General features: G+C 32.9%; 2 protein-coding genes and 2 pseudogenes across 4 annotated transcripts; 1 reads left to right on the top strand and 3 right to left on the bottom strand.

The window, feature by feature from the left end:
* Window positions 1-6,945: 6,945 nt before the first annotated feature.
* On the top strand, window positions 6,946-8,781 carry LOC149514484 (uncharacterized). The gene is made up of 4 exons (XM_089744981.1): window positions 6,946-6,972; window positions 7,469-7,626; window positions 7,722-7,863; window positions 8,507-8,781. The coding sequence occupies exons 1-4, from the start codon at window positions 6,946-6,948 to the stop codon at window positions 8,603-8,605; spliced, it is 426 nt and encodes a 141-aa protein (XP_089601107.1). The 3' UTR covers window positions 8,606-8,781.
* On the bottom strand, window positions 8,779-10,114 carry LOC149514483 (LRR receptor-like serine/threonine-protein kinase GSO1; annotated as a pseudogene).
* A 2,286-nt stretch (window positions 10,115-12,400) lies between these two features.
* LOC111298445 (uncharacterized) lies at window positions 12,401-18,908 on the bottom strand. Of its 3 annotated transcripts, none has more exons than XM_089745696.1 (13): window positions 18,660-18,908; window positions 18,430-18,557; window positions 17,852-17,995; window positions 17,290-17,420; window positions 16,213-16,443; window positions 15,480-15,649; window positions 14,815-14,915; window positions 14,312-14,458; window positions 13,771-13,826; window positions 13,621-13,678; window positions 13,259-13,379; window positions 13,069-13,179; window positions 12,401-12,940 (listed from the first exon to the last, which is right to left on the bottom strand). In XM_089745696.1, exons 1-13 carry the CDS (start codon window positions 18,667-18,669, stop codon window positions 12,825-12,827), a joined length of 1,524 nt encoding a protein of 507 aa, XP_089601822.1. In that variant the 5' UTR covers window positions 18,670-18,908; the 3' UTR covers window positions 12,401-12,824. The 3 variants fall into 3 exon arrangements, with proteins under 3 accessions (XP_089601822.1, XP_089601821.1, XP_089601823.1); XM_089745695.1 differs by having other exon boundaries at window positions 18,430-18,560; window positions 18,660-18,906; XM_089745697.1 differs by lacking the exons at window positions 13,621-13,678; window positions 13,771-13,826 and having other exon boundaries at window positions 18,430-18,560; window positions 18,660-18,905.
* A 2,289-nt stretch (window positions 18,909-21,197) lies between these two features.
* On the bottom strand, window positions 21,198-23,431 carry LOC111298237 (elongation factor 1-alpha-like; annotated as a pseudogene).
* Window positions 23,432-26,552: the final 3,121 nt, after the last annotated feature.

Below are 26,552 nucleotides of genomic sequence, written 5' to 3'. Positions count from 1 at the left end.
AGGTGCAAATGGTTACTTGATACGTTGTCCTCAGGATACAATGCCCAAATGAAGAAAAAGATTATTACACTTCATTTCTTTTTAGACACACTTGAACCACATATCAGAAAAAAAAAGTGTAAGAAAATAAAAAAAATTTTTATCTTTACAAAATGAAAATGTGTGAGATAGTATGAAAGAAAAAGTGTTTAAAAAGTATATATCAACACCAAAAGATGTCTTTAAACATCCTTTAATGAATAGACATCGTTTGAATGACTTAATACATCATTTGGATTGAAATAACATTTTCAAAGGACTTAAAGACGTATTTTATTATTCTTTTTTGTAGATATCAAGGAAGTAGTTGAATGGTTAGTTGATTGCCTTAGCAATTACCTTTTTGTAACTTATTACCTGGCCACTACTCTTGGTCTAGGACTTTTTGTTTGAGAAAAGCAATTGGTTGAACTTAAGGGGATGTTTTTAAATATTAATCATATAGAATTTTTTTTGATACATGATATTGTTGCATTTCTATCTCATTTTAAATTATCTAAAATTCATATGTATTGTTATATATGGTTAAATATTAACAAGAACCAAAGCATGAATTTTCAAAGTTTGCATTCAAATAAGTGGGCAATCCCTTAAAAGTTGACCAAATTGTAAAATAGGACCTTTATTCATTAAAAGACGTTTAAACACATCTTTTGGGACTTTTATTTACGTTTTAAACACTCATTTTTCTCATACAATCTTAATTCTTTAAGGATCAAAAACATATTTTATATTCCTACACTCTTTTTCTCTAGTGCATGGTTATTTAGACTTATAATGTATCATTTATATAGTGATAATATATATAAATGTATAAAAAGATTTTCACTCTAATTATCTAATTATTAGATTCTATTTAGAATTCTAAACTAAATATAAATAATTAAATCCATATTAAATCTATCTAAATTAAAATTAAATCTATTTATTATAATTAAAGTGACACAATAAAAGCTTTTTCTATTCTTTTATTAACTAATTTATGTATCAGATTCCATTGACCCCACAGTTGGGAACTAATGATTGGCTATATCTACAAAGACTTTGGATTTGCTCATAATGATCAAATTAGATCTAGTCTTGCTTCTACCTTTCCAGTCATTCTAGATACAATTTATAAATATTGGATCTTTTGTTATTTAAATCATGGTCTCCGTCATTTGTAGTTATTGATTGTTCAATGAGTGATTGAAAAATGTTTCATGGATTCAATTAAAATCTTTCTCACTTTGTATATAAGCAAAGAATGCAAAGTCATACTTACTTTACTTTTTTTATCCAACAAGGAAATACAATTCCTCCTATATTTTAGTAAATTTTTTTCAATAAAAGTAAATAGCAAAATTGTTGATAGGGAACTATACTAGTGACCTACCTAATTTTATTATAGAAACTTTCAGGATCAATGATTAGACCATGCAAACTAGAAATATTTTTTCTTGGATAAAAAAAGAGATTACTCAATCTATTTCCATATTGCTCATGATCTATCTAATAACAGGGGCATTCATTTCAAATGCATATCCCATTTTTGCGTAACATGGGTATAAAAATCCAAAAGAAACAACTGGGCATATTGTATATGCCATATGCCAATTGCCATTTAGCTATAAACCCATGGATATTGAGGTTCTACAAGCGGTAATTTTGGATACTGTATTTGAAGTAGTTATTAGAATGTCTTATGATATGCAACTGAAGCAAGTTCTTGCTAATGGTAAGAAAGGGGTTTTGAATGTGGGTGTTGTTCTTATTTTATCAGAGGGGTTTGAGTTAGCCCACTTGATTGTATATTTACCCAAGATGAAAGAAAAAATAGGCAATCTATCTTTTCAGAACTATTACCTCGCCAAGAAAAATATTCTCATGATAGGTCTTGTTCTTGGTCAAAAATATAGTGAGATCACCTTTCTTATTCTTTCCCCATAACCTACTAGCAATAAGAATGTTCATTTCTTAAAATATCTCATATACGTAGGTAGAAATAGGGGAAAGGGTCAAATTTATCCCAACGAGAACAAAAGTAGCAATGCAATTTATAATGCTACGGCAACAAGTATATAATGGCATCTTGATACCATTAGGAATGGGCAAAACAAACTCTAAGGAATAAAAAAATTGAAAAATTATATCTATGTCCAACATATCACACTTAACCAACAAAAGGTATTTTGTTTTGGTTCAACCTATATGAAATATTTGACGATATGAATTTAGCAACACTCTTCCCCTACAATCCGTTTTGGGAAAAAAATAATATTCAACTTCGAATTATCAATTATATCTTTTATAGAAATGGCAAACCGACTCATAGAATTTCTTACACTAGTATTCAACTAGTTCAGACTTGTTTAGTGTTGAACTAGAACTAAGACAACAAAAGTTCTTCCACCGAAGAGGTTTATGCTTCATTTGTTAAAACAATGACAAATGGTCTAATTCGAGATTTCCTAAAAATCAACTTAGTGAAATTTTATATTTTTTATATCAAAAAAAGAAATGATCAATCAGGTTCATGATAGATTTTGAATAATATGACAGATTGTACCAATAAAAATTTATTTTATTCCATTTATTACAACACAAGGATTCAACAATCATTTAGCCAAAATCATAAAACTATTCATATGCTCTTGAACAAAAATAAGGAATCCTAATCTTTGATAATTTTGTCATCATCTAATTGTTTTAGCATGGGTCCATTAAATGATTAAAATATCATAATATGATAAAAAAATCAATTAAAAAAATCCTATAATTCCAATTAAGAATTTAATGGGTCCTTCAGCAATAGTCCCTTAAATTATGAATCTTTATTCATCATTTTACCCTTTAATAACTCATAATCAAACCTCAATAGCGAAATATTTGCAACTTGACAATTTAAAACAAACTTTTCACATACTTAAATATTATTTAATAGATGAAAATGAGAGAATTTATAATTTTGATCCATGCTAAGTGTAAAGTCAATAACTACTAAAAGCATCTAAGTAGTAAGCCCACCACAAGATAAGTGCTCTTCTATTCTAACTTCCCCAAACCTCCGGTAACACAGCCAAGACAGCAAGGGGTTCTTTATCCCTATAGGGTCGAGTGGCAGAAGTTTTGAGAATTCAAGAGAATGTCATGGCGAGGGAAGTTGTTTATCATTATGATAGGTGTCAAGTGGAAGTGCAATAATGTATGCAGCTGAGGCATCCTAACAACTGATAGATTTGAACCTTGTTCCTATATGACCCAATCAATTCGATCAGGCACTCGCCATCTATTTTCATTGTTTAATTTTTTAACATCACGAAAAACCCATTGTTCAACTCTTTGACATTAAAAAACCAAAAGTTGTGCCCCCTCTTTCTATCTATCCATAGGATAGAAGGGCAGAGGCCTTTGGTGTCCTCTCCAGCCAAGAATTGGGACCTCATAATCACTAGCCAATATGTTTTTCCTTTTCTCGTACACCTTTTTTCGTTCATGGTTTGATATTCAAGTGTCCTAGGCATAGAAAAACAACACCAATCCATCCCGAACTTAGTAGTTAAACTCTACTACAGTGACAATACTGTAAATAAAGTCCTTAAAAAATAAGCTCGACACTAAAAAGTTTAAATGTAAAAAAAAAAAAAAAAACAATCGTAGTGAAAAGCATCGATTGTCTAATTGATAAGACAAAGGTCTTTTAAACCTTTGGTATTGGTTCAAATCCTATTAGATGCAATTTTTAATTGATTTCAATATATAGAATATTTATACATTATATATATTAATTTTATATATTCTATATATATTATAGTAATAATAGCCAATTATATATATAATTAGATATTTCTGTGGAACAAAGTCTCTAGTAACCATTTGCACCTTATAGGAAAAATATTATCCTTAAGAAAACTTCTTGAAAGTGTCTTGATTAAGTTCTTATTCTTCATCTACAAATGTTGCATTGGCAAACTCTCACACACAACAATTCAAAGAATATATAAAGATTGTATAAGTTTCCACTTTGATATACAACAATCAATTAATAAATAACCAAAACAATTAAGAACCAAAATTGCATAAATGTTTTAAAAATATAAAATAAGTTTTAGAAAAAGTAGTAAGGGAGCAGTTTATTGGGCAATTGACTGCCCTCACAACTAGCCTTAAGCAACTGATTATCCTACATTGGCTTTTGGTTTAGGATTTTTTGTTTGAAAAGAATAGCTAATTGTTTTTAATAGGCAATCAATTGCCCTACCTAAAGCAATCAAGTGCTCTTTTCAAACAAAAAGTTCCAAACCATAAACAATTGCAAGTGCAGTAATCTGTTCAAAGACAGTTGCAAAAGTAGTCAATTGCCCAATCAATTGGTCCTTTACTTTTTTATTCCAAAGTTTATTTTATACTTGTAAAACACTTGTTTTCAATACACATGCATTCTATATGATTACTACCTTGCTACTTATTCCAAAACTTCCTTTATATTTCTAAAACACTTAGGTTCAATACACATGCATTGTAAATGATTTAAAATAATGTTCTTACTTTAGTATATTTAAAAAAATATTATTCTTTGATATATGTACAACAATTTCCCACCTATTATCAAAGAATGCAAATTCTTATGCAACTTTAAAAGGAATGAAATTTTGATTCTTTGTTAATTCATTGTTGTATATATGAATGGTAATTTATGCATTCTTTACATGCACTTTGAATTGTTGTATGTGAGGGAATCTCCAAATGCAAACTTTATTGAAAAAGAACAAGAAAGAACTTGGTCAAGGCATTTCCTAAAAGCTTTCTTAATTACAATATTTTACTTTGGTTATTCCAAACCAATTGTAGTTGTTAGGCATATTCTAATGTTTAAATACATGTATGCATTCTATATGATTTAAAATAATGTTCTTACATAAATATAAGTAAGAAAATATTATTCTTTGGTGATATCTATTAAATCATATAGAATGCATATGTATAGACAATAAGTGTTTTAGAAGTATACAATAAACTATGGAATAAAGTAGCTAGGGAGCAGTTAATTGCCCTAACAACTAGTCTTGGTCTAAAACTTTTTTTTTTTAGAAGAGCAGTTAACTACCCTATCTAGAGTAATCAAGTGCTATTCTCAAACAAAATGTTCCAGACCAAGAGTAGTGGATAGGTAGTAAGTTACAAAAAGGCAATTGTTAGGGCAGTCAACTACCCTAGCAACTGCTTCTTTAGTACTTCATTCCAAAGTTTATTTTATACTTCTAAATCACTTATTTTCTACACACATGCATTCTACATGATTTAAAATAATATTCTTACTTTAATATAATTAAATCGATATTATTCTTTGGTAATATCTACAACAATCCCTCACGTAGGCATTCCAACAAAAAAAAAAGGCATGGGTAATTGATTTTTTTTTCTTATTGCTTACAAGTACATAGTTCGTAATTAAGTAATAGTAGTGATGAAAGTAGAGTACTCTCCTCCAATAATTATGGAATTGAATTATTGGGTGGATTCAAATACCAAAGTTAATAAACTAAATTCTTATATCTAAACTAATAGAAACTTGGATTGATTTGCAACTAAAAATAAACAAGAACATATAAAAAAAAACAATGTATAAGCCTAGATCTACTTAACTAACTGTCACTTGGCAAGCAATATATTTGGTCAAATAGAACTATATCTAAAAAACAAAGATTGAAAACATGAAAAAAAAAATAGAAAATTAGGATTTTCGAAACTTAAAATAGCATAAAAGAAAGAAGTAAGAGAGATTGCATAAAAACCAAAAGCTTGTATTGAATAAAAGATTATGGCCGAATACTATAAACAATAAAAGAACTTGTAGAACCAATTGCAACAAAGAAACCTTTAACAAAAATAGATCTTGAAACTAAAAATACTTCCATTGAAAATCAAGATTTAAAAAAACAAATGCTTTTTGTAATGGTTAATCTATCACCTTAGCCTAATACCAAAAAAAAAAACCTAAAAAAAAAAACTAAAAATCTAAAGAAAACAGAAAAGAAAAAAGAGGAATGGAATGTGGGACGTAGGATACAAGAGTGAATCCTCCTATTTATACTAGTAGGGTTGCCTAAAAAGTAAAGATAAAGCTCACAAGTTCAAATTTATCAAAACATCAAAGGATGAGATTTATGTTAATCTTCTAGTGTTGGCCGAACATGAGATTCTTCAATCTTGAAAAATCTTGGCCGATCATACTACCTTAGGATTCATTTTAGACATTGATCTTGCATGGCCCATATCTTGATCATGTAATCTTGGTAAGTTGCAAAAGTTTTGTTCTAAGGTTGCAAAATCTTGAACTTATTATGTTAATTAATGCAAAATCAAGTCGCAAAAGTTTTATTCTAAATTTTCACTTTCTATAAAAAAAAAAAAAGGTCTATTATTAATGTGCCACAACAAGATTCCAATACCTAATTGTAAGTTTCTGTATTGGAAATTTTGAAGAGAAATATTTTAAGACCTGAACATTTGATTTCAACAACATCTTTCTTTCCCTACAACATATATTAATAATTTTTTGCATATTACTCTAATTAGGGCCACGTCCCAAACAAAGCAACAAAACAATTTTTCCAAATAATAAAACCTTCTTCAAAAGCTCTTTTTAAAGGTTTAACTAAAACCTTACCTTTGACCTTAAATGGAGGGAAAAAGTGAAAAGATTGCTCAAATTAAGAAAGTCCAACAAAAAAAAATTCAATGCCCACCATTTTGCCCCAAAATTTTATAGTTTACCTCACCAATATTAAATTGCTCAACTAAATAGAGTCGAAAGACATGAGAACTAAGGTTTAGCATCAATTAACTTTTTAGTAGTATCTTGAAATTTATCAAGAAAGAAATCTAATGGTTGATCTTGAAGAGAATATAAACCAATAGAGGATAATGGATTTGATTCCATTAAAGCTTCAAGTGAGGTAAATCGATGAGAAGGAGAACTTAAAATTCTTATAAATCTTGTCAAGATAAGAAAATTTTCATATCAAAAAAAAAAAAAAGAATGGTGAAAGGAAATTTAGGAAATAAGAGGAAAAAGTAATAAGTATTCGCCTGCTAATTGCATACTTTCATTTTTCTTTATTATTTTGAATATAAATATTACTAGAGAGAAATAAAAAAAATAAACAAATTGAAAAAAGAAGATAATGAGTGAAATAAAATGCTGAAGTGAAGTTTGTGGATATAAATTATCTTTATTTTGGAATAAAATTTAACAGCACTCTAGTTAAGGAAATAAAATTAAAAAGCGTTTTTGGAATAAAGTTTAGAAGGCACTCTAGTTAAGGAAATAAAATTAAGAAGTGTCTTCCTCTGAAGAAACTCAATTTTGCAGAATATAGCACGCGGATGCGGACACGTGGCGAGATCATGCAGCGTTAATGTTTGACTTGATAATCACAAACTTAAGGAAAGAAATGAAAAGGAAGAGAGAGTGACGGAAAGGTCAAGGAAAAGAAGGGAGGAAAAGAAGCGAGATGGCATTGAGCGCAACGGTGATCGGAGCATTGCTGGGGCTGGGCACCCAGATGTACTCCAACGCCCTACGCAAGCTCCCTTACATGCGACGTGCGATTTATTTCTTTCTCTATTTATTTATTTTTTTATTTGAGATTTGAAACCCTAGACTAGAAACTGACACCGATACTGAAATTGTGATGCAGATCCGTGGGAGCATGTGCTTGGGATGGGTCTGGGAGCAGTGTTCGTGAATCAACTGGTGAAATGGGACGCTCAGCTCCAACAGGACCTCGACAAAATGCTCGAAAAGGCGAAGCAAGCCAACGAGCGCCGCTACTTCGGTTGGTATTCTCTTTTCTTTTGATTAATGAATTTGCTAGCTTTTCTCTACCATGTATCCTCTAGGCTAGTTGTTAGTTCTTTATCTTATGTCCATGCAAAGTCAAGTCGCTGCGTAGAGCGTGCTTTAGATGCTTCACCATGGATCTCTTAGTCAGTCCCACTGTCTCTTTATCTATCTTACCCATAATCTTTTAAAACTATTTGCCATCATCTTTATAACTTTATCAAATCAAATAAACAAACAATTATGATAGCAATCAATTTTATTAGCCCCATATATAGTATTCTTATTTCATCCTGCTACTCTTGCAGCTTTGCCTTTGCTTGCAATGTTATCCTTATTTCTCAAACTTATTCCAGTCTGTATAATTTCACTACTGCATGCACTTATAATATAATTCGCCAAATGAAGAAGCTTTTTTAATTGCTCTGTTGCTGCAATTGTTCTTCCTTTATCCAAAACGGAGCCCCTTTTGAAATTACAAACTCTGAAACGGCAGATTCTAATTTCTTAAAATCTCTCTTAGCTGCTCAATTGCAGTAGTAATAGTTAAGACTTTGCTAAGCCAAAGTTAAAGATTTAAGTTACGTATTTCATAGCATTGTTTTGACATAAATTTCCTCTCTGTCTCTCTCTCTCTCTCAGATGAAGTTGATGATTAATGCTTTTCCCCTATCATCAGATAAGACATTCATGCACCAAGCAACTCTGGTCATAAAACTGGTTCGGATTGTGGGTGTTTGATGCTTGATTTTAGACTGTTTGTTTGTTTGGTTGTTTGTTTTCAAGCCTGTGAACTTTTCTTCTTTTGTTTTTCTGTTAGTTGATGAAAAATAAGTTTCGATGCCTTCTGGGTGCAAACTGGCTAGTTCAAGTGCTCCTCTTGTAATAATTAAAAAGGAAATTCCACTGATTTTTTAGCTGCGGTGTTTCTTAAATGTGAAATTATGTTGCAATGGCCGCAAACACAAATAAATGTCACTCGAGATCATGAAATTTTTATGAGCTCTTAAGCATATGGTATTATTAATGGAGTCATAATTCTCAGCAAGTGATTTGCTAGCACGGAATCTCCTAAATGTGCTTCCATATTAGAATCTAGCAACAAATTGCTTGATTTGATGTCCTATGAACAATCTAAGGCACACAGTCATGGTGTAGGCACTCCACTCCTAGTGCTAACCCGGCAGCAATTCTTATCCTAGCCCCTCAATCAAGGCTGCTCTTCTTGATATTCTCTAGTTGCTGATGCAGTCAATACCACACACTTCCGTTCACCATGTACTCGTATATTAGGAGATTCAACCAGCCACTGTGTTGCTACAATACCCCATAACTTCACTAATTGCCTTTGCCTTATCCTCCCTAGTGTCCTAATTTCTCTTGTGAAGCTTCTATTCAATAGAAGATCCTCCTTTCATGAAAAATTTTTGGCGGCCATTGTTTCTCCCGTCGGTAATTCAGCTTTGTAGATTGTTCCAGGCACTTCAGAGCCAATGACAAACTCATCACTGGGATATTTTGTAGTTGGCATGATGCCTTCCGACTTGTAGTCTTGCCTAGCAGCCCCACTCTGGAAGAGTAGCCTTCCCCGGGCTTAGGGAGAACTGGAAGAGTAGGTGCAATTCACTTCTTCGGCTCTCTAAAAATATGCTCTCCTCTGTTTCAAAAAGATGGCTACTATCAGCGCCAGCAGAATAGTTACTGCAAAAGTTGGAATTGCTGATATCACCAATACCAGCACAGATCTTATTTTCTCTTATTTAACATACAATGTATTTTAACCACTTCTTACTAATCTACGTGTCAACAAAAATTATTATATTCTTACTAATCGAAATGGAACTTGATTATAAAAACTAGTTTTTTTCTTTCTTCCTTTTCTTTCTATCAAAAAACTTATTAGAATTATGAGTTAATTAATATAATAATGGGTTTACTTATGTTAACATGACGATTCTTTTAATGGACGGTAGGTAGGTTCGAATCTGTTGTCGGTTTTCTTTACGGAGACGAGTTGGCTAGTGCTTTTAAATGTGAATTGGGTTAGTCTGGACTTGCAGCAAGAAAATATGGTCAAAGGGATATAGGATTTTGTTTTCCAAAACACGCTTCCACCCTTAAGTGAGATAAATATACGAGGGTTGGAGGAGGAAGAAAATAGAGTATATAGAAAGCGTAAGAACGAAGTACACAGTAGGGTTTACCATGGACATTCCTAGACCTCTTATTTATCTTATATAGAGAGTACATGGCGGTGATTGGACGGTGATAGGGTTAAAATAGGTGATAGTCAATGGGAGTTTAATGTGGAGTTCAAGGAAAATTTGCGTTGATGTGCAATTTAATAATCTCATGCAAGGTGTTAGCAAGTTTGAAGCAAGTTAGGTTTGTGGAAAGTGTCACACTAATGTGACGTTGGTGTAAATAATTCAACAATCTGCCTTTATGGTCGAAAAGGTCTAGGTAGCCGAGCCTTTTTATGAGCAAGCCTTCATAATAACGAGAAGCCTGAGTATTAATTTTCCTTAATGATAACGTGACAGTTAGATGTGTACTGACATAACAAGTATGAGAGTTCATCTATTAACTGATCATTTCAACGTAATATAATTCATTTTACCGAAGTTAGAAAAATCATACCAATTTTTAAGTAAAATGTTCAAGTTCAATTCTTAATGGCTGTTAAACTATGATTTATTAACCTAATAATTAAATCACAGCATAGTTTCTAAAAAGGAGGAAAAAAAGGCCAATGAAAGTCAATTTCCGCTCTTTGATTCTTGAAGAAAGTAGTACTATTCTTAAAACAAATGGCTATTCTTACTGGACTAGATATTCGGAAAAAATGAACACAGAAAAGTTTGGCAGATGCGTATCGATCAGGAATACTTATGATACAAGTATTAGATTTATATATAGCTGCTAATTAGAGTATAAAGAAAGAATGAACAATAAATACTACAATCATCAGAAAACAGAAAGGTCGATCGGCATTGCATTTTGGGATTAGAATCTGGATCAAATTAAGAGATGAAAAAATGTGATGAAAAGAAGAGAGAGAGACATAACGATTGCAAAGTGTGTGTGGTATTGTGGTATTGTGGTATTGTCGGCTTAAGTCCTCAATTTTAGACAGAAAGGCGATCTGGAGGTGGAATGTAAAGTAAACGTAAAATGTCATAAATAATGAAGGAAAGGTCTAAAAAGCCGTAGTTTTTCGTGTAAAGTCATACATTACAGGACCTGGCAACGGGCAATGGCATCCAAAGTAGAGCCAGTACCGGTGATTGGTGAAAGCTGAAGGGCCACCTTCCTTCTCCCCACCCTAAAAGATATCAAGAGATTTGAACCTCTCTTTCTAACTTAAACCATTAAAAAAAAAAAAAAGGAATAGTATTGCAATTTTTTAAATTTTTTTTATCAAATTATGTTGACTTCTTAATTCTTATTGGATGTTATGGCTTAATTAGACATGCCTGTGCGTCTTCAGATCGCAAGAAGGAAGTGCCAATCAAAAAAAAGGAAAAGCTAAATCCATTAATGATATATATCCTGAAGTTAAGAAAGAAGTAATAACGTTCTAAGATCATATACAGAAATCGAGTAAATAAATAAGCAATCAATCAAAACTAATTTGTAACAGATTGGTGGTGCAAGCAGTGGATACATGTCACGTGATCGTGACCATGATCACTTGCGAAAGCTTGTGAATTTTGGCAACCACAAGAAGGGGGGAGGATGTTTAACAGAAGAAACCCTCTTTTTCATCGGAAGAATTTGAAGATGTCCTCTCATCTCAACTCAACTCAACTCAACTCATATTCTACAATATCAATTCTCATAGCCGAAGAGAAGAATGATGATAGACTCAGGAAGATATTGGAATTAGATTTGTTCCAGGACTGTCCATGATTGATGTAAAAAAAATTATGAAAAGTAGTTTAGGTCAAGACTCAAGATTAAGAAAAGACACCAAATATTTTATTTGTTGCACGGGAGGAGGTAAGGCTGTTCGCTCTTGGCAATCAAAGCATCATTCTATCTAGCAAACTTTTGTAACAATGACTCAAAAATAATCACCCTTCGAATATTACTAAGAAAGAGAAAACCCAAAGTGCTTGTATTCTTGGATAAAACTAAAATTGATTATTAATGTGCTTTTATGCGATAGATAGCTTTTCTTTTCTAAACGTGAGGTGAGGTTGTGGTGGTAACCTATGCTTTCTGCGTGGATTCGGATATATCTAGCTAGGCAACATTTGCCACACGTTATGCATGCTGTGTCGAAGTCTGAGATAGTAGACCACCACTAGTGACAAGGACACAAGCAACAAATTTAAAAGTTCTCCTACACTCAGTTGTATTTGTTAGGTAATTAATGTCATTTACTTTACTATTTTCCTTCTTCTATTTCGTAGTTCTCAATCAACATAGTAAGTGGGAAGTGACGCTATCTTCGTTGGTGCGATGATTAAGTTCATTCGTCTTTACAAACCCATGATAGCTGGCAATCCCAGTCGACGGTATGCGTACTACTTTGAGCCAAAAGTTCTTTCATAAAGCAGAGAAGAAAATTACAAAGTTACAACAGAACTACTTCAACTTTCAGAAACCACTAGGCACAAATTCCAAAGTTAATGGATAATAATACTTTATAATATATACGAGTCCAACATTTTGACATTTTTTACAATTACAACCTCCTCCTCTCTTCTACCTCCCCAAGGAAAATATTTACAGCGGACGGTTAACTCTATAACTTTTCGATGCGCAAGAGTAGATTGTCTGAGAAACATCCTGTAGAATTCTGTTTTGCTATGCTATGGTAGCCATATTATCAAAACTGTGCCTTCCACCACTGGAAAGCATTTCACACTCCAGAGTATCAAGTCCCTCATCAAAAGCACAAACACACAGCATTGATGATATCTGATCTTAAAGATCAATAATGGTTTACAAGTCAGGACCAGCGCACGTGGAATAGCCCTTCTTGTGATCCAAGCCATGCCCCAGAATAATGGATCTGTCCAAATAGCTCTTCATATCCTTGTCTTTCAGCTTCCCTTCCCACGCTTCCTGTAGGTATTTCACAAGATTTATATTAATATAAACTATAAAGTGGACAAAAGAAGTCATTATATATTTCCCACACCCCAAAGAGGGGAAAAAAAACCCATCAAAATTAAGGAAGAAGATGAATGTACTTTCAGCTCTTCGCCAGCATACGGTTGTTGGCACAGAATCAGAAAATTTGTCCTCAAAGAGCAGTTTACCAGACTTGATACTCCAGAGCCGTAAAAAGCAGTCCTCTCCACCTAAGATGAAAATGTTGTCAAACACTCAAATTCCTACATCTGCTAAACACAGTATGACATGCATGCAGCTGGTACAGACCTGACATAACAAATCTCTCAGATTGGTCGACTCCAAGCTGTATACGAGTATGGGAATTTACATGCCCTCCATAAGATTGTACAGCCCCTCTCTTAGTTAGACGGTGATCGTAAAGATTCATCTATCAAGAAAATTTATTAAAAAGAAAAAGAATATTCATAAGAGAATCCATCTGGACATGTCCTAATTCAGCCACAACCAATATCACAAAAATTGCAGTAGCTACCATAAAACAGGGCACATGAAACAACTAAGTAAGCAATACAATTTAAATGAAACTAAACACAGAGGAGAATTAGGTACAGGAGAAGAGAGCAACGCAAATATACATACAAGAGTTAAAAAGGATAAAGGAAACTAACCGAACCATCCATTGAGCTTGCCAAGAAGTACTGATCATACGATTGAAGTGATACCAAACTTGAGGTAAAAAATGTAGCACAAGTTAATAAACTCAAAGCAAACAAAGAAGACTAAAAACAGATTTATGATAACCATCAAAGCTGGCTAACCTAGAAATAGATGAAGGCATATAAATGGTTTGAGAAGGAGATATGTGTCCTTTGAGCTGTAAAACATGACAGTCAAATACATTAACCTCTGATTCAACAAAAAGAAGTTCCAGGTTAAAAATTCAACATGTTTCATGATATTAGATGGAGGCATGAATTATTACATTGTGCAAGTGGACAATAGAAATATGAGATCATCTACAAAAACTAATAAGCATAACAAACAACTGCAGTAGCCATAATTTTCAATCTAGATCCTCATCAGGTGGTGAAAGAAAATGAAGATTGCAAGGTATGATGAATTGTTTCAAATTAGAGAATAACATTTTCGGTTTTGAAAAAACAAATTCCTAATGACACATGGCTCATCAACTTATGAAGTTGCTACACTTCGGAGACCAATATTTTCATTAAAGATAAGTCTACTATTAAAACCACAACCAGGTTTCACAATTACCAATCACCATCAATCCATCTTTCATCATCTTCATCATATACACATGAAAACTACAATTTAATATCTCAAAAACAGAGTTGATACCTCAAACCATTGTTTCTGATTGCTTCTGCCTGATGACATGTAAGGTATTCGATGCCTAGTAAGTCTAGCAGAAATGCTCTCCTGGTTCTCGCGAACATCCACAGTGACAATTGCTCCATTTCTTAGTCCACACAGAACTAGATTTCCCTGAAATATGTAATATTCAAGATCAGCTTCAAGATACAGGTATGCTGCAAACTTTAATGCTGCATTGCCAGATTCAGAGCATATACCATACATTTATGATTATGGAACACATTATGCCACTAATTACTATGAATAAGATATACATCACATAGCCTGAAACCAGACAAAAAAGTGGTGCAGACAGCCTCCAGCTCCCAGTGGGTAATGGGACAAACAATTATTAAACATGACCTTGTACTGATAATAATGAACTTATTTTTCCCCTTTCAAACTGATACATTACTAAAAGGCTCACTGATTAAAGTAAAGAGGCATTTTAGATCATTGGCCAAAACCTTGAAGGATATAATACTTACCGTCCGATCAAATTGTTGTGCCAAAATATCACTTTTACTACGACACACCCATGTTGATGTTCCTCTTTCCACATCGACCAAAGCAGCTCCAAGATTGGTTCCTACAACAATCAAAACAAGCATATAAAGATAATAGCATGTAAAGATTAGTACCCTCTTGTTTATTTATCTATCCTGTCAGGGAGAGGTTATGACAATTGTTCAAATACCAAACAGCAACAAATATTTTACATCAACCTAATTAATCATGACAATGCCCAATTAATTGCAGTTTTTGATTGAAGAAAAGCAGAAAAAATGTAGCACAAGATAAACCAATGATCAAAGTATCAGACCTTAGCCAAGTAGATAAAAATTTAAGTCTAATACCGTGTACCTGCGAACTAAACTGAGCAGGGAAATATTTTATTTCAATGTCTCTAAAGTAAACCAAGGAAGACATGGATGGCAAAGGACCTTGCATTATTAATCACGCTAAAAACTAAGAAGAAAGGCTTATGATTCCATCCAGAGGAAAATGGCATAATAGAGGAAATGAGATATCAGAAATTCTAGGAAAGCTATCTAATTCCATGCTACAAATAAAACACAACATCAAAGCTAAATTAAGTATAACTTAACAAGATCAAAAACTTAAAAGAAATGAAAGGGAAAGAAAAACTTGCCAATCACTGCTTGACTTGTATGAGAATTATAATCTGCAGTCCAAATGGTATAATTAAAAGAAGCAACTGCATGTAACCTTTGATCCAATCTAGAAGTTAAGTCTACTGGTCCCTTGAGATTAAGGATATAAATATATCCCCCAGAAGTCTCAGAACCCAGTGTAGACATCCTGTTTTCTTATGTTAAGATATTGCAAGTGCAAGACCAAATCTCTTCTTAATATGCAAACGTAATACATATAAAATTTAAGGAGTTTATAGCAGCAGTCGAGACTACAGCATATTACAATATGTAAACCATGACTTAGGTAGCACGTTCATTAGGCAAAGTGAGATTCCAGTGGGCAATGCTTCATAAAAGATGCTAAAATCTAGGCCATCTAGATCACAGCCAAGATTTGTATATTTCAGGAATTAATGTCTTCAGTTATAGGGAAAAGGGTCAATTCACAGATTGATCATGCAGTTTGGACCACAGCCTTTCTAAAGCAGATTAAATGCAGGGGACCAAAACCGTTGTCAGCATATCCCAGAGATATAAATCTAATCAGCAACCAGAATAAAAAATATATATTTCTTTTTTCCCATCCAATAAATGGACTTGAATAATATAACTTAACCTACTCAGCTGCAAGGAACATTTAAGTGTTGCCATCACATAAATTAAATAAATGATTCTAAGAGAAGCCAAGTGTTAAAGAGTTTGTCAAAATAAGCAATCAATGAAGGATACAGTGCATGTTGGACCTTAGAATCATCATTGTTAGTAAAAAAAGATTGATTTTCAGACAATCTTATACAAGAAATTCTTGATGAAATATGAAGTGAAGCAGCTGGGGACCTCCACATACACATAGGTGTTTTATTACTTTCTGCTTCCACCTTGGTGGAAGGCCAAACATGATCTGGAATGTATGTTACCCCATAGTCAAAATGTTGTCCAAACTTTCCAACCTTTAAGAAACTGCAAGAACATTGAACTTCAAAAGCAATAGGTAAACAATATCCATATATTTATGAAGTACCAACACAGATAGAAAACTTCAAATAAAAAGGATGATATATATGTTGCCTTGCAATGCCATTGAAAGAAGCTATAGTTATGCCACAAAAACAGGTAGAAGATGATAACAAATTGGTGAGACGAATATAAGCCTTGAAAATACAATGTAACATAAACTAGAATGGAAAAAAGTAACTAAGAAAGAATGCCTTCATGTGTGTGCGTGTTGTAGTGGCATGGGAATGGCCCACATGTGAGAAAGAAAGCATCCCAATATCTAAAAGCTCCAATACAATGATTGGGGGATAAAAAAAATTCAGACGGCAACACCAAGAAGAAGACCACTTATTGTGAGAAAGAAAAGGTGCGAAAGACGTGTAGAGGTTCCAATGTTGCAATGAAATTCAAGAGGAGACCTAGGACCAATAGGAAGCCCATGCTATACATTGCGTTCCTCATGTTTTTATCACACTCCATTGCAATTTGCAAGAACTTGGGCATGTTTAGATCACCTAACCATCCAGTCCTTCCAGGGATCACCAGATGACTTGACACCACCGTTCAAAATAACAGGTAGTTTCTCAAAATATGATAACAAATGACACACTTCAGCAAATTGTATTTTGCCACCAGTAAATGTGATAAAGAAAATAAATGCCAGCAACTCATGCCTCAAGTGTTAACATATTTTCGGCCCATCTACAATAGTAGAATTTATATTACAACTATAGAAAGATATTTTGGAGTCATCTTGTATTTGGAAAAGAATGCAGACACATCTATGTGTATTTGCAACTCTGTTTATACCTCAAGGAGCCATCTATACTGCCTGCTAGCAGAACATCTGTTTCAATTTGACCTTCTGGTGTCTGTACATCAATTTGTGTCTGTTCCAAAGCACTATCACTTATATTAACTGTTCCACGGTATCTCTGGACCTGAAATAAATCTAGAACATTGTAAAATAAAATAACGAAAACTAAGTGATGCTCAGTAAGAAATTTATGGGGAACAAAATTCTGAATAATCCTCTAGGAAGTTAAATAATTAAGACTAATGCCGCAAATATATATATATATATATATATTTTACAGGCAATATAAATTCATATAGAAGAGTATTATTCTAGAATTCCACACACATATTCTCAAGGGTCACAAAGGAAAAAGAAGAAACGGTTTGATCTGCGAGATCAACTAAAACAAATTCTCAATAGGATAAAAAATAAATTTAGTAAGATGAATTAGTTGATCAACTAAAACTAACTCTTAATAGGATAAAAAATAATAGAGTCCATTTAGTTAGATGAATTAGTCGACTAACTTAAATAATTTGTAAATTTTAGGTAATCAGCAAATGAATAAATTACCACAGGTTTAGAAGCCAGTAACTTGAGGAATTCCTCCTGAAAGCTATACCTCCCTCGATCAAAATTAAAAGCATCGCTGTTCAACTCTCTAAGATGAAGCAGCCTAGATGTGGAAGTGCTGGTGTGTGGACGTAACTTGGTTGCCTGCAACAAAAATAGGGGTACAAGAAGTTTTATATCTAGTAATATTTAAAGGTAAGGAAGAAAAACCGCGAGAATTAAGGAAGGATTATTATTATGGCTAAATAAAAAGTGTTCCAAATGAAAAACTCAAAAGTCTCAACAGATTGGTTACAGAACCAGTTCTATAGACAAGTAAAATACAAAATGAATTCAACTGGACCTACTGGAATCACTATTGTTATGAGTTACGACATTCCTTAATGCTTGGGGGTTAGGGAAGAAAAATCTTTTCCACATGAGTTGAGTTTCAAACATCTGTGTCAACCATAAGAAGGAAAACCCAAATCCTTTAGGAGGACAAACATCAACAAAGCATTAAAAATAGTACTAGATAAATGCATGCCGCAATAGAGCGTTTCTTATGATAATTACGAAGAAGAATCAGAGTGCGTTACCTGGATGGAACTTGAGAGTGGGTTCTTTTGAAATTGCGAAGCATGGGACTGGGAAAAGGAGCCAGGTATCCGAGGTTTGATGGGGAAGTACCTATTCTTCTCAGCATCGTAATACAACCCAGGGAGCTCTGCTACATCAAACTCAAATACGAACTCTTATTAGTATTATTACAACTGTTATCGTGCTTTTAAACAGCATAATCAGGAGAGAGAGGAAAAATTTTGGGAACCTTGTGGCATTTTCTTTTAATGAAATATAGCAAAGAAGATCAATCACATTAAAAAAAAAAAATAGTCAGGTAGACTTGTTGGTTAGAGAGTAGAAGGATGTCTTAATATGGCAGAAACTCAAAGAAGCGGTGGCCGCCGCTTATGATCTATTTCTACTTCTAGTTATAGCACAAGTTATTCTGTAATAAAACTCGTGCTGGGATGAGGGTTCAGCTGCCGTGTCCGGCAACTCACGTGACCACCTCTTCTTCAACTAAAATTACTAATACTAGTATTTAATGGTGTGTGAACGATACACGTGTAGTGTTTGAAAATTTTTCAAATTTAATTCAAATTAAATTTAAATATTATAATATCTTGTTTGAGTGGAGGGACTCGGATGAGCCCATTCGATTTTTTTTATTTATATTAATCTTATTATTTTAATTATAAATTTATAAATTTATCCTTAAATATATACATATATCTAAACCTAAAGCTTTGTTATCTTGTATTAATCAAATTTGTAAAATTTTTAGTACGATTCCAACATAATCAAGCTACTTACTACTTATTACTATTTCTTCCGATAAATAAAATTATTCTAAAATTAAAGAGTTTGTTCTTTTTCTACAAATAAATAAAGTTATTTTAAAATTAAAGAACAAATTAGCAAACATGAAAAGTGTAATTTCAAATCTGTTACACTTTTTTTCAAAGTGGTCATATGAATTAATCAAACTAAAATTTAATTTTAAAATAATTTTTATATATTGATAATATAATTTTTTTAATTTTATAGGTGCAATTAATTAGTACTTATTTTATTTTTTAAATTAATTTTTATTTTTCTAATATATCTTAAGAGGTATATGGTATGAGATTAATTTTATTTGTGAAATCTAAATTTTCATTAATTATCAATTGAACCCATTTTTTGAAAAGAAACACATCACAGTCTTTGACTCGATCATAATTTTCAAAAGAAAAAATCACCTTTTTTGGATCGAAACAGGTTGGAGTCCCTCGAATCCTTGTTGTTTTGCCATTCTTACTTCCAATAATCTGTTTTCTTATTGAATTTATCTAATTAAAAACAAAAAAATAAATAAAAAAATAAAAGAAATGACAAAAAAATAAAGAAGCAAAATTGGGGTTCCACGCAAATATCTCTATTGACCGTTTATCTTTCTAAATATAATTAAAATAAATACTAAAATAAATAATAAAAAATAAAATAAAGCTAAAACTAAATAAATAAAAATGGGAAAAGCAAAAGCAATAAAATAAAAAATAAAAAGAAATGACGTCAAATAAAAGTGTAATAATGTAAACACTTTCTTTTTATAGATGGCAATGAATTCAAGTCAACGTCAACTTAAACTTACCTTGACGTTAGTCGTTAGAGATATAAATAATATATTTATATTTGTAAGTTATTTAAATTTAATTAAAAAAATATTTAAATTTGATTCAATTATTATCAAATTAAATTTAAATTTAAATAATTTAATTTATCAAATAAATTAAATTTAAATATTTTAATTTACGAATTTAATTAAAATTTTTTATTTTAATATATTTTTATTCTTTTAATTATAACATTACAATTTTACCTCTTGTGTATGTACACTTAAACCTAACCTAAAGTCTCTTAAGTCAATCCGTTTCTCTCTCCCTCTCTCACTTTCGCAGGATAGCAAGATACAAACCCAGTAGCACTCTCATTGGTTCCTTGCTCTACCACCGACGATGACTTGTCTTCCAACGCCGCTACTCGTGCTCATTCTTTGCTCTATCATCGACGACTAAAAACCGAAAGAGTTGAAGCTACTTGATGAAAAGTAATATCACGAGATTCATGCTCAAGCTAAAAAAGTTGAAAACTCCAAAGTGAAGGTGGACTTCTTACTCCAAACTTCAAACTTCAAACTTCATGATGAATTTTTTTCTCATTAATATTCTGGGTATAGCAAATTACTCTTCCTCCAACACTGTCATTTTTCTTGGTTATTTTTTGAACAAATGTTGAAATTTAGGTTTTCTTTCCTCCATTATTCCTCATTTGTTTGGGTCGAATAAATGTTGAAATTTAGGTTTTTTTCCTTCATCGCCTTTCATTTTGTCTTTGGTTTTTTTTAGATAAATGTTGAAATTTAGGTTGTTTTTGTTTAACAGGCATATATTGTCATAATATATAAATATGTGGATCTATTATTAGATATGGATAAAAAAAATCATCACTAATTTTTTTTTATTTAAATGTGATTGATTATCTGATTAAATCTGATATACAAAACAAATACTAAATTTGAGAATCCATTACACATGAAAAAAATTGTAACATCCTTACAACGAATGATATCAATTTAATTTCGAATTTTTCAAACTTTGATCACTTTTATAAGTTACAAATAATGAATTATTGATTTTTTGTTATTAGAATTATTTTTTAAAATAAAATTTCATTTTTTCCTTTGACTTTTTTTTTTTAGAAATAAAAAAGGTACAAATGATTTTATTTCTTAAAAAATAATAAAACCAAAAAAAAAAAAAAAAAAAACATGTGATCAGATTAACGTGCTAATTCTATTTGGGTTCATGCAAAAACTTTAAACTTCAACAGAACAGTTCATCCCGTGTCCCACGGTTCATAGGATGGTCGACAAGATACATCCTTGGTGACGTGTGCACGGAGGGAACTCGAACCAAGCATCCCCAACAAATATAGAACCCAGCTCGGTCATATGCAATATCCATTGTGTTCCAATCACCAGCATCAATGTTGTATTCGCAAGCCGGGAATCAGAAACTTTTCTATTGACTTCATCCCGCTTTATGCAATAAGTGACAGCGAGAACTACCCAAGACATTAACCCAAATCTACAAGTTGCAAAGACTTTGATGCCAAAGGTTTTTTTTTTTCAATTCGTGGATACGGTTCCATGTCCCAATAGATTCCGAGATGACCCGTAAAGCTTCCAAAAATGAGTGCCAAAAATATTTCTCCCAAACGATCACACACAACCGTGGGGTTAAATATCCCAAACCACCAAAGACTAAGATAGGTAACCAATGGCACCAAATATGCTGCCATACCATTTGCCTTGTAAGTAGGTACGTTCTTGTTGGGAAATGTTGGGTCCTTTTTCTCCATACTCTTGATCACACCAACAGCAACAGTCTATCTCATGTCCCTCACGGTAAATCGCTCGGGTGGGGGGGGTATTCAGAGAAGGTCTCCACAACCATGGGTTTGGTGGGAATCATCTCGACAAAACCAGCATCACCATTCTTTAAGAACTTGGGCTCCTTCTTAAGCTCCTTACCAGATCGTCTGTCAATCTTGGTCAGGAGCTCAACAAACTTGATAGCAATGTGAGAGGTGTGTCAATCAAGGACAGGAGCATACCCATTTCCAATCTGCCCTGGGTGGTTCATTATAATTACTTGGGAAGTGAAGTTGGTCGCCTCCTTGGCGGGATCATCCTTGGAGTTTGAGGCAACATATCCTCGCTTGAGATCCTTGACAGCAACATTCTTAACATTGAAGCCAACATTGTCACCAGGAGGAGCCTCATGGTGCATCTCAACGGACTTAACTTCAGTGGTCAATCCAGAGGGACCAAACGTAACCACCATACCAGGCTTGAGGATACCAGTTTCAACACAACCCACTGGAACAGTTCCAGTAGCTCCAATCTTGCAGACATCCTGAAGTGGGAGATAGAGTGGCTTGTCGGATAGTCTCTTAGGCTCATTGATCTGGTCTAATGCTTCAAGGAGGGTGGGACCCTTGTACCAGTCAAGGTTGGTGGACCTCTCAATCATGTTGTCACCCTCAAAACCAGAGGTGGGGACGGATGGAATTTTTTCAAGGTTGTAACCAACCTTCTTCAAGTAGGAAGAAACTTCCTTCACAATTTCATCATACCTTGCCTATGAGTATTTGGGAGTTGTGGCATCCATCTTGTTGCAGCCGCAAATCATTTGCTTGACACCAAGAGTGAAGGCAAGAAGAGCATGCTCACGAGTTTGTCCATCCTTAGAAATACCAGTTTCAAAACCTCTGGTGGTTGAGTCAATCATAAGGACAGCACAGTCAGCCTGAGAGGTACCAGTAATCATATTCTTGATAAAGTCATGATGTCCAGGGGCATCAATAATAGTGCAGTAGAACTTGGTTGTCTCGAACTTCCACAAGGAAATATCGATGGTAATACCACGCTCACGCTCAGCCTTCAACTTATCAAGCACCCAGGCGTACTTGAAAGATCTTTTGTTCATCTCAGCAGCTTCCTTTTCAAACCTCTCGATCATACGCTTGTCAATGCCTTCAACTTATCAAGCACCCAGGCGTACTTGAAAGATCTTTTGTTCATCTCAGCAGCTTCCTTTTCAAACCTCTCGATCATACGCTTGTCAATGCCTTCAAGCTTGTAGATCAAGCGACCGGTTGTGGTCGACTTTCCAGAGTCAACATGGCCAATGACCACAATGTTAATGTGAACCTTCTCCTTACCCATAGCAAATTTTTTGCAGAAATAACTTGAGAATTTAGGGGCTGGTAAATCGGCAGATGTGAGGAGAGAGTGTTCTTCTGCTTGTTTTTCTGATGGAATCCTGGGTATAGGTTTCTAGGTATCGTGTATGGGGCTATCTATGCTGGCTTTCGGGTGTGTATTGATTTTTTCAGGCTCCTCCCCCTTTTTATTCTTTTTATTCTTTGCCCGCTGTACATGCTTGATTATTTGCATGAATTATGCCAAACAAATCTGTAACTGAATCACCAAGAATCACGCTCCAACGTATTCGTGATTAAATCACCAAAAATCATGCTCCAACGAATCCGATATTAAATCACCAGTTTTTTCCCTTTTTTTTTTGTTCTCCTTATTTTAAACTTTTTTGATTTTTTGATTTTCTTTTTTAAATAATAATAATAATAATAATAATAATAATAATAATACTAATAAACTATGTACAATATTATAATAATAATAATAATATATTGTTATATTAATATATTATACTCTAATACAATATAATAATATAATAAAATAATAATAATATAATATAATAATACTAATAAAAATAACCCTATCGACCCTAGACACATATAAGTGTCTATAAGTATCTCTCTTTGCATGTTCCTGTCAAATAGAGATGATGTAAAAACTTAAACACTCATTTTGTGTGAGTCAAACCAATAAGTAAAAACGATCAGGATGAAACCATGAGTCAAGAATAAAGTAACTAAGATCAAGTCGATGTTAAAAATAAATAACTGGGATTGAACCACGAGTCATAAGAAATTATCTAAATTGAGCCAAGATCAGGTGATCGGGATAAAATCACTAGTCAAACTGAGGCGATCAGGACCGAGTCGAGGTCAAAATAAATGATCAAGGTGAAATCATGAATCATAAGAAATGATCTGGACTGAGCTAAGATCAGGTGATCGAAATTAAACCATTAGTCAAAAATGAAGCGACTATGACCGAGTCGAAGTCAAAAATAAATGACCGAGATTGAACTACAAGTCATAAGAAATGAACTGGACTGAGCTAAGATCAGGTGATCGAGATGAAACAACGAGTCAAAAATGAAGCGACCAGGACCGAGTTGAGATCGAAAATAAATGACTAGGATGGAATCACGAGTCATAAGGAATGATCTGGACTGAACAAAGATCAAGTGATCATGACAAAATCACAAGTCAAAAATAAAGCGACCAAGATCGAATCGAGATTAAAATAAATGATCAGGACGAAACCACGAGTCATAAAAAATTATCTGGATTGAGCCAAGATCAAATGACTGGGATGAAATCATGAGTAAAAAATAAAGCGAGCAAGACCTAGTTGAGATAAAAAATAAATGATCGAGACGAAACCACGAATCATAAAAAATAATTTAGATTGAACCAAGATTAGGTGATCGAGACAAAACCACGAGTCAAAAATGAGGTAACCCAGACCGAGTGAAGGTCAAAAATAAATGACCGAGATAAAATCACAAATCATAAGGAATAATCTGGATTGAGCCAAGATCAAGTGACCAGAACGAAACCATGAGTCAAAAATAAGGTGACCAAGACCAAGTCGAAGTCAAAAATAAATGATCGAGATGGAACCACAAGTCATAAGGAATGATCTGGACTGAACCAAGATCAAGTAATCAAGATAAAACCATGAGTCAAAAATGAAGTGACTAAAATCGAGTCAATATCAAAAATAAATGATCGAGACAAAATCACGAATCATAAGAAATGATCTAGACTGAGCCAAGATCAAGTAACCGGGACGAAACTACAAGTCAAAAATAAAGTTCAAAATACCCCTCTAAAACCAAATATTCATAATTTGGACAGAAGTTGAAAAGATCTCAATGTTCCAAGTTTAACAAAAACGCAAGGATTCAAGATTTGCAAAGGTTTTCAAATTTGTAAGGTTGAAAGAGTCGTAAGATTTTAAGTTTTGCAAAGATTTTGAATTTGCAAATATGCAAGATCCGTAAAGATTTTCAAATTCGCAAAGAGAAAAGATTCATAAGATTTTAAATTTTGCAAAGGCTCAAAGATACAAGATTTGCAATGATGCAAGATTCGTAAAGATTTTTAGATTCACAAGAAAAAAAGATTTATAAGATTCCAAGTTTTACAAAGAGTCTAGATTCTCAAGGATGCAAGATTCGCAATGATGAAATATTCACAAAGATTTTCAGATTCGCAAGCAAGGATTTTTAGATTCACAAGAAAGAAAGATTCGTAAGACTCCAAGTTTTGCAAATGCTCTAAATTCGTAAAAATGCAAGATTCATAACGATTTTCAAATTCACAAGAAAGAAAGATTCGTAAGACTCTAAGTTTTGCAAAGGTTCTAAATTCTCAAGGATGCAAGATTTACAAAGGTGTAATATTCACAAAGATGCAAGATTCGCAAAGATTTCATATCAATAGTCAAAAGGATAAAGTGACAAAAACTGAGTTAAGATCAAAGATGATTGATTGGGATGATACCATAGGTTAAAAAATGATCTGACTTGAGTTGAGATCGAATGACTGAGACGATGCTACGATTCATGAAAGATGATCTGGACTGAGTCAAGATCAAACAAATGATAACAGAGTAATACAAGTGCATGCCCTATGCAAATGTAACGTATGTAGAGTTGATGTCATGAAATTTTAATTGTGGTGATAAGGTTTTCAAGATGCCACTAGTCTTTCTTAGCTTTTCAGTATTAATAGTCTCAGAGTAAATTTTGTTAGTTGATCCATGTCATTCTTCTCATATGGTCTCAACTCTCAAATTGTGTCAACCAATCTATCACTAAATTCATCATCAAGTCATCTTATTTGCCCCTTATAAATCATTTTCTCATGCCTCTTTTCATTCATCTCATCTTGTATTTTTTTCAAAAAAATGAAAAACTCTTTATGAAAAATATCATTCATCTATTTGCAAACATTCAAATCAGTGATAGGCATGATACATTTTTTTTGTTCATTTAGGGAATGTTCATTTATTGAAGGATAAGAAAAATGGGTCTTTATTATTAAAAGAACGAAATGTGGGGTCAAGAACAACTGAAGGGTGAACAAAGGTAAAATGCTATGATTTATTCAAATAGGACATTAACATCCAAAATAATGATTGCTCAGACAATTTTGAACTCAAACTTAGGATCATTTTTCAAAACCACATTTCATTAATATCTTCAAGTTTTGAGCTAATTATCATCCTCATTTTGGGAACCTTCACACAAAATTGTTATTTCAAGTTTTTATCTTCACTTAAATCACCATTTCAGTTTTCAGTTTAAGTCTTTCTTTTTCTTTCTTTGTCTCTTTTTCTTTCTTTTCTCTCTTTTTATTTTTTATTTTTGCTTTTTTGCCTTTTTATTTTTCT

This window comes from Durio zibethinus, chromosome 16 (assembly GCF_047325235.1).
Source record: "Durio zibethinus cultivar Kanyao isolate XHJ-2024 chromosome 16, ASM4732523v1, whole genome shotgun sequence".
Taxonomy (NCBI): Eukaryota; Viridiplantae; Streptophyta; class Magnoliopsida; order Malvales; family Malvaceae; genus Durio; species Durio zibethinus.
Note: the sequence above shows the minus strand (reverse complement) of the source record. Positions and strands in the feature narration are given on the sequence as shown.

What these genes read in the sequence shown, in the direction of transcription:
- LOC111298445 (XM_089745695.1), bottom strand. An exon ending in CACTCTCAAGTTCCATCCAG is followed by an intron (nt 17,996 to 18,429) that starts GTAACGCACTCT and finishes TTTTTGTTGCAG; the next exon opens with GCAACCAAGTTACGTCCACA. An exon ending in CACAACAATTTGATCGGACG is followed by an intron (nt 14,459 to 14,814) that starts GTAAGTATTATA and finishes TACATATTTCAG; the next exon opens with GGAAATCTAGTTCTGTGTGG.
- LOC149514484 (XM_089744981.1), top strand. Translation starts at nt 6,946, where the DNA reads ATGGATTTGATTCCATTAAAGCTTCAA. An exon ending in TGATTCCATTAAAGCTTCAA is followed by an intron (nt 6,973 to 7,468) that starts GTGAGGTAAATC and finishes CACAAACTTAAG; the next exon opens with GAAAGAAATGAAAAGGAAGA. An exon ending in GAGCGCCGCTACTTCGGTTG is followed by an intron (nt 7,864 to 8,506) that starts GTATTCTCTTTT and finishes TCTCTCTCTCAG; the next exon opens with ATGAAGTTGATGATTAATGC.